This window comes from Tachyglossus aculeatus, chromosome 12 (genome assembly GCF_015852505.1).
Source record: "Tachyglossus aculeatus isolate mTacAcu1 chromosome 12, mTacAcu1.pri, whole genome shotgun sequence".
Lineage (NCBI taxonomy): Eukaryota > Metazoa > Chordata > Mammalia > Monotremata > Tachyglossidae > Tachyglossus > Tachyglossus aculeatus.
The window spans coordinates 1,596,288-1,604,480 of NC_052077.1; the positions used below are offsets into that span (position 1 = coordinate 1,596,288).

The window sequence follows — 8,193 nt, forward strand, 5'->3', positions numbered from 1 at the left end:
TTAAAATGGAATGACTCTGAACGAAGGATCAAACTTTTAAAAAGGGAGGCTTGCTCTTTCGGGGAGGAATAAATGAAATGTTTTCATGTGACTAAACACAATGAATCATTATGTCAGTAAACTGCTGATTTTGAAGAAACCCAAATGCCAGTTTAAGAATCTTATTAATACCAATAACTTGCGTGTTCAGTTGGCATTCAACAAACTGCCACCCAGATTTCTTTTGGTTTGGTGCCTTAAAATCTCCTTCACTCCTTCCTACAGAAAACTCTTCCCAGCCGTCATCACCTTAAAATGTAACGGCACGATCGCTCTCTCCGGTGCTACCATCTGGGATTGCAAAACTCAGTCTACCACTGGGGCCAGCCAGCGCTCCTCAATCCAGCCACACACGTTCATTCATCTAACCAGCATTGCCAGGATTTTAATAAGAACGAGGGATTAAATATGACCGTTCATCTCTCTTGGCTAAACGTACCACCCACTTCATTTTACCATTTTATATGTTGGTGGTTTGTTTTTTCGATCCCCCCACCCCCGCACCAGTGCTTGCTTTGTTCAGTGCACGAATCCCATTTCCTTCCGACGTGGCTATCTTTTTGTTTTGTTTTGCTTAACCGACTTGAAAATCTGGCTTTGCATCTTAGGCAATATCCAATCCACTGTCAGTTTTGGGACTGTAGGGGAAAAATCAATGCACTGTCTATGCAATAAGATGGGAGGTGGGTCTAACCTGCGCTTGTTTGTGTTTAGCCCCATTTTAAGATAATACAGAATGGTCACTTTATCAAAACGCAGCGCCCATTCTTTCTTCAGCCCATTTCCTAAACCATTCATTTCAGAATTTAAACTCTCCAACCGCTTATTCTCTTTGAACCAAATCATCACGAGCTACCCTGGAACTCTGCCTTTCTTCCGAACGGATCCCCCCCACTCCAAAAAAAAAAACCCAAACTGTAGGTGTTTAACTAGCACTTGTACTTTTTCTGTTTCCTCGACCAACGATGGCCAGGTGGAAAAAAAAAATCCAGTAGGTATGAACCGGGAGGGAACGATGGCAAAAAGAAGGGAAGGGGGATAGAAAAATTGAGGGGGGGATGAAATCCTTGATCGTATCCAGGTGTCAAACGTTCAGTTCCACTATTTCCCTAAAGGCTGAGATGTCTGTGGGGGGCAGGAGCGATTCCGGGTCATCACCCAGAACTGTGTTGGGGGGAGGGTTAATAGGAGCAGCCGTGACCCCGCTGGCTGGGGAATGGGGCGGATCCCGAATCCTCTGATCCCCCTCCCCCCCCACCATCCCCCATAAACTCCACTGATCCCCTTGGGAGGTGGTAGTGCGGGCGAGCCCGGCAGGGTGAGTGTTTGGCCCAAACGAGGGTCTGGCCGCGATGCCAACAGAGGCCGGGCACGGAGAGGGACGGGCCGGGAGAGGGGTGTCGTCGGGGGCGAGGGGGAGGCAGAGCCCCCCTCTTAGCAGCCCGGCTTCACAACCCGAAAGAGGCTTCGGAGAAGGGGCAGTGCATCTTGAAGTTGGCCAAAAAGCACTGGAGGGGAGAGGGGAGCGGAGGGAGGAGGGCCGGGGGGAGGCTGGGGAAGAAGAAATCGTCTCCTCTGACCTCTAGTGAAGTGCCCGGTTTTTTCTTAAGCTCTTCACATTTCCTAAATTTGCAGATCTGGTGTCCCGTTTTGCGGTTCCTGCAACTGCTGCAGACTCCGCAGTTGATGAGCCTTTTGCAGGGCACGCAGACCCCGCACCGTTTCCTCTTCTTCTTGGCCGGGTTGGCCCCGCCGGCCCCCCCGGCGGAGGAGGAGGAGGAGGAGGAGGAGGAGGAGGAGGAGTGGCTCTGCGGGCAGTCCGCCAGGTTGGCGATCTGAAACGCGCTGTCCGTGACGGCCGCCGAGGCGGCGGCGGGGGAGTGGAGGGCCGTCATGACGATGACCCCCGGGGGTAAGGAGATGCCCCCCAGCGCCGGGATGGCGGAGAAGGTGCCCACGCGTTCGGGGAGGTTCATGAGCTCCGCTTCGGCGGCGCCGCACTTGAGCTTGTTCATGCACTCCCCCGCCAGAGGTCTGCAGTGGTCGGGGGACAGGGGGGACAGGAAATTGGTGTTGGCCATCTGCAGGGCGGGCTCTGGCGGGCAGCCAGCTTTGCCCAGCCGGGGGGAGTCGTTGCGGTGGTGCAGGCCCGTCCTGCCGCCGTGGACGGCGGAGCTGGCGGTGGAGGAGGCGGAGGAGGAGGAGGCGGAGGATGCGCCGGCGGTGGAGGAGGAGGAGGAGGAGGAGGTGGAGGTGGCGGTGGATTTCCTGGCTCCGCCGGCGACCCCTCCCCCGCCTCCTGCCGCCGCCGCCGCCGCCGCCGCCGCCGCTCCGGCTCCTCCTCCCGCCGCCCCTCCCGCCCCTCCTCCGGGTCCTCCGGGTCCGGCTCCTCCCCCGCCCCCCCAGAGCATGGCGGTGGCGGCGGCGGCGGTGGCGGCGTTGTCGCAGCTCCAGGGGGCCATGCCGATGCGGGCGGCGGCGGCGGCGGCGGCGGCGCTGCCGGGGAAGATGGGCGTGGTGATGCGCGCGATCTTGGCCGCCTGCGGGAAGGCGCCGCCGTTGCTCTTGTAGAAGGAGCTGGCGAAGGAGCGGTAGCGCTCCATCTCCGAGTTGTAATCCACAAGGCCGTTGAGCGCCCCGTCGGGCAGGTGGCTCTCCTTGGGCAGGCCCGGCGCCTCCGGGCCCGGCCCGGGCTCCACGCAGACATTGGTGTTCATGGGGCAGGGCGGGAAGAAGGGGTGCAGGGTGGACGCGGGGCCCGCCGGGGCCGGGGCCGGGGCCCGGGGGAAGGCCGGGAAGGCGGGGGCGGCGGGGGCCGGGCGCCCGTGGAAGGGGATGGTGGCCAACGGCTCTACTCCGCCTCCTCCTCCTCCTCCTGCTGCTGCTGCTGCTGCTGCTGCTGCTCCGGGCGCATCTCCACCGACGCCGACCGTCCGGGCAGCGGCTCCCTGGGCATCCTCCTCCAGCTGTTCACAACCGAAACACACACACATACACACGGTCACGCACCGGGGAGGGCACCGAGGGCCCGGGACGCCGCCCCCGTCCCTGCCCACCCTCACCCCCCCGCCCAGGGAGAGAGGGGGGGTCCCCACCGATCCGAGAAGGGGACGGGGGAAAAGGGCCCCCGGCGGGACGGGCGGACGAGGGGGGCGGAGGGCGACCCGTCCTCGACCCGGAGGCCCTGAGAAATGGGGAAATGTGTGAACAAGGCGGGGGGGGGGGGGGGGGGGCGGATGTGCGCGGCGCTCGAGAGGAGAGAACCGACGGGAAATTAGCAAGACAAGTCCCGGGAAAGTCTGCCCACCATCAGAGGCCAAACCGTCAAGCACAGGCAGGGCAACCGGGAGACCGCCCGCAGACGAGACGAACCAAAGAGGAGGGGGAGAGCGGGGGAAAGGAGCTACCAGCTGCCACAGTGCCCTTCTGGGTCTGACGGTCATTAGTTTGAATCCCAGCACAGCTGGCTCTGTTGGGGTCCTAATTCAACCGACCAACGACAGGTCTCAATTGTACGGGCCATTCGGTGGTGTTGCTTGGTGGGGGAAGAAGGTTGGTGTTCCTCTTATCAAGATGAAAAGGGGAGGGGGAGAGGTAGGCCTAGGCTTTTTTTTTTTTTTTTACAGACATTTAGGAGCGAAAATTTCCCAGGGTTTCTTCCAAGAATCCGCAGCTGCTCTAAGGTGTAAAGATTCCCAGTCACTCCCACTGGACAGCCCTATCCACCTCCAAGGCTAGATGAAGGGGATGCTCGGGAACAAACAGGAGGGGGGTAAAAAAAGGAGGGAAATACACCTATACTGAAGGGGGGTAAAAATGAAGGTCCAGGAGCCGTTTTCCTGTAAACTGGACATTAAAAGGGTTTTAAAGTTATTTTTTCCTCTGAACGTAAAGTTGAATGTTCACCGAGATGTGCGTTCATTTTCTCGCAAACAGGCCATTATCATGCTTGAGGAAGGGATATTTTCGTGGTTTATGAGAGTGGGGAGAAGTCTCTCACGGCCTTTGGGGAAATAAAGGAAAAGACACATACTATATATTAACCCCCAACACGGTGTCTCTCTTTGTTTCCAGATTTTTCCAGATTCTTTACCAGAATATTGGTTTCTGGGCCATTTTTTTTTTTTTGTCGTCTTTCAGATTGGCCATTGGACAGAAATGTCTAGTTGGGAGATTACAAAAATGAGGCCGAGTACAGATCTGGTCTCAAATATGCATAGTTCAAAATGGTTATCAATTACAGCAATTATGCTTATAATTAGATTAACGAACCATTTCTCGCCCAATTTACAAGTGTAAAAACTTCTTTCCCGACCGACTCCGTACATTAAAAAGGAGGATTTATGTGAAACGGAACCCCGTTAAGGTCGGTTGGGATATATGAAGATTAAAAAAAGGATAATCAAATCTCACTCGGGTCTGCATCAGGAACCAACATGTACATCTTTCAATCACAAAAAAGTCCTAATCACCCAGCACCACCTCTCCATTTTGGGCATGAGGGGAAAGCTGAATGAGGATTGCTCTGTTCAGAGGTCTAATGGCAATACAAAGGGTGCCCCCCCAAAAGCTCCAGGCTAAATATATTCTTGAGGAGAGAAGGAGGGGAGGAGATGGGAGGGGAAAAGGGAGGAGGGAAGAGGGCGGAAAGCGCACCCGGGATATGCTTAGAGCTTCAGTCTCTCCGAATGAAATCGTAATTGCATATCCATAATCACAGCTACTCAATAAAACTAGTTTGCCAACCGTGGCTTCAAAATCCACCCATTTGGCAAGGGGGGGGGGGGGGCGGGAGACGGAATATCAATATTTTCGTCTCCTGATTGTGTTCCGAATAAGGCGGTTATTCAATGCCCCGTCTTTTAAAAGTATTAAAGTGGTATTTGTCCACCGAAGCTCTTCGTGCTGGTTCCCTTTCCCCTCTCCAAGGTATAAGGCCGGAAGAAACTGGAGAAAAGGAGAGAGTGCCCACCCTCCAGGTCATCAGCGCTCAACGAATGCATCTCTGGACGCGAAAAGGGTGCCCGAGCCCCAGCTATTGTTTTGGGTCGTTTCCCCCTCCACCCCCCGCCCCGTCCCCCTACTCCCCCAGTTCCTTTTCAAAACGCCTAAAGACACGAATAACTCCATCCCGACAATTAAGCCAAAATCAGACGGCTGTACTTCCAGATCCCGTTTTTGCTTAAACCGATGTGGCCAGACCTGCTTAATATTGCGTGCCTGGTCTAGCGGAGACACGGAGATCAAAGGTCATATTTAACATTCAGGAGGAGGGGCGGGTGCAGATTAATTAATAAATTAATACAGCGGCGCTTTTTGCCGCTCAAGTCCCGCATTATCAATCTACTTTTACAATCCCAGCGGACGGCAAACATTTCGGAGAGAGAAAACAAAAAGCCCGAGAAGGAGAAAGAACAATCACTTACCAGTCTCTTTTTTATTTAGGGAGCCTTAGGAATTGCAGACACTGCCAGCCTGCCTTTAATTAGTTGCACATCACCCCCTAACACAAAGAAATACAAATCCAGATGGGTCCTTGGCAGCTCCCAACTAGAACTTTAATACTTGCAAACAAACTACACGGGTGGGTGGGGGGGACAGAATAAATACACGGATTGACCCCCCCCCTTGCAGAAAAAAAATACCTGCGGATGTGTGTAATTTTTTTTTCTCGTTGCGGAGAGGAGATGGTGTTAGTGGTGGGGTGATGGAGGGGGGGCACAGGAGAGGACTGTGAGAGCGGTGGGTGGTTGGCGGTGGTCGCTCCCTACGCGCTGCTCCTCGTCCGTCTCCAGTCGCTGTGTGCGAGGGAGGAGGGAGGGAGCAGGGGAGTCGCTCGCTCGCTCGCTCGCTCGCTCTGTGATTGCTGGGGGAGGGGAGCGAGGGAAAGGGGAGGGAGGCCTGAGGGGGGAGGGGGGGGTGATTGGCGCCGAGGTGAGGAGGACGCAGGGACGCGGCCCCCCGCTGCTGATTGGCTGCAAATTACACGGGGAGCAAGAGGCGCACGCGGGCCTCCGCTTCTCCTCACCGAGCCGCCCCCTCCCCCACCGCCGCAAGCGCGCGCGCTCCCTCCCTCCCTTCATTGCCTCGCGCTCCCCTCCTCGCCTCGCGCTCCCCTCCTCGCCTCGCGCTCCCTCCCGCCTCCCCCCGCCGCCTCAGCCGGCATGGAGGCCGGGCCTGGCCGTGGACGGTTCCCCCCCGCCCCTTCTCCTCCTAATTGTTCGGAAGGAACGGCAAATAGGGCTTTTCCGCCGCCCGCCCGCCCGCCCGCCGGTGGCTTGGCAGTGCCGGGGGGGCGTTAAATAAACTTGTCTGGGTTTGGCCGGCTGGCTGGAGAAAGGAGAGCCCAGCGGGGGAGGAGGGGGCCGCTCATCCGCACCCAAGCTCGTCCCTCTCCTGAACCATTTTCTTTCGGCCTAGGGCTCCACCGAGGGTTTAGGGTGGTTTTTCTCCCCCCTCAGGGGTGGGAAGGAGGAATGGAGAGGGGAGCCGCGGATGGAAATTCAGCGCTTTAACCTAATTAGAGCAGGGTCTAGTTGAATTTGGGGTGTTGGCTTGCCTATTTCCCCTCTCCCACTTTCCTCTTCTCCTCTCTCCGTCTCTTCATCCCTCTCCCCCGCCCCCTTATAAGGACCGTGACCCTAAACACTCCTCCATTTCCAGATTTCCCTTGAAGGGGGACTACTTCCAAACTTTGAGAACTCTACTTGGAACATTGATTAACAGACGCGCCCGGGTGTGATTTGCATTGCACTTGCTTTACTCCTTAGGCCTGTCCTATAATACCACGGTGTTTGAGGATAAAACCCGTTTTCGGGATTCCATAGCTCAGGTTTTAACACGACAAGAACTCAGTCACAAGCTTAGCTTAACCCGTCTACATGGACCCAATGTCTCCTGTCAGAAAATCTTGCCCCTCTCTACCTCCAAACCCCAATGAAATGTCCGCATGAAACCCTGGACCCTATTTGGCAGTCCGTCTTTGTTTTCCATTCATTCCGCCTGCCGATGGATCAAACAGTGGTTTGGGGATTTTCAGATCGCTTTTCCAAATCACAGCAAAAATTTATGTGAATCTCTCCAAAGACTTGTGGGCCTTTAAGCAATTAGGAACTAAAAGTCTAGGATAGCTAGGGGAATTGAGAAACGTAATAAATTATTTCACGAACACAAGTGTCTTCTGGGTACTAAGAAACACTCATTTCTACCATAAAGATTTTGTGAATACAGGCATCGTCATCACAGGCCTTGTCATTTTTCTATGTGGGAGGGGCCCGGGGGGGCGGGAAGGGGTTGCTGCACAGAATGGATTACCTGGTCTATTAAATCTGTAATGTTCATTTAAACATTTTCTTAAACATTTGTACGTCGGTGACACACTGATGTCACTGTAAGAGCACCCAAAAATATCTGTGAAGCCAACAATATGCATTTTTCAAAGTTTCTTCACCATTAGTTTTGGGAAATACTCATTTTTGTTCATTGGCATAAACTATTGAAACTTACTGCCTTTATTTCAACTCCGTGCCTCATTTCAAGGGATTATTTGATTTTTTTTTTTTGAAGTTCTGATATTTTCAAATGGAAACCAGGGAAATTTAGCTGAAAGGGAAAAACAGCCACAAGACAATTTTAGGTTCTATCGCAGAGGGATAAAATTAGAACATTTGGTTCTAAGATCCATTGTCTGACTTTGCCAGATACAGCAGTAGCTAAATGATCTGATAGGCCACATGTATCTTAAGCTCATGCTATTTGCTCAGTGATTGAAAATAGCATTTAATGTGTCCAAAAATCCTGGAGGCCAAAGGTCAGCAGGAGAGCGTGGAAGATCTTGGGCTGAAGCCGGTGTCCTTTTGTGTGCTTTCAGGAGTCAGTTAGAAAGTGAAAACTAATGCTAATAATAGCAACAATAATAGTAATAGTATTAACCACTGACTATGTGTCAAGTACTGGAGTAGGTACTTCACATCAGGCATGGTCCCCATCCCACCTGGGGCTCACAGTTTAAGGGGGGAAGGAAAATGAGTATTTTCTTCCCATTTTACGCATGAGGAAACTGAGGCATAGAGAAGCTACATGACTTGCCCAAGGTCATACAGTGGGCAAGTGACAGAGCCAGGACTCCTGAGTTCCAGTCCTGTGCTTTTTCCA

At 53.9% G+C, this 8,193-nt stretch overlaps 1 protein-coding gene and 1 long non-coding RNA gene across 2 annotated transcripts in view; both read right to left on the reverse strand.

The window, feature by feature from the left end:
- Positions 1–2,786, reverse strand: part of CXXC4 (CXXC finger protein 4) — a 33,271-nt gene extending 30,485 nt beyond the window's left edge. Inside the window, exon 1 of the mRNA XM_038754947.1 lies at positions 1,620–2,786. Coding sequence (XP_038610875.1) covers positions 1,620–2,756 — 1,137 coding nt within the window. The 5' untranslated portion in view covers positions 2,757–2,786. The remainder of the gene's footprint in view (positions 1–1,619) is intronic.
- An 80-nt stretch (positions 2,787–2,866) lies between these two features.
- On the reverse strand, positions 2,867–5,823 carry LOC119935838. The gene is made up of 3 exons (XR_005453459.1): positions 5,685–5,823; positions 5,466–5,542; positions 2,867–3,005 (listed from the first exon to the last, which is right to left on the reverse strand). It is a non-coding gene; the product is annotated as an uncharacterized LOC119935838 (long non-coding RNA).
- Between the last annotated feature and the right edge of the window lie 2,370 nt (positions 5,824–8,193).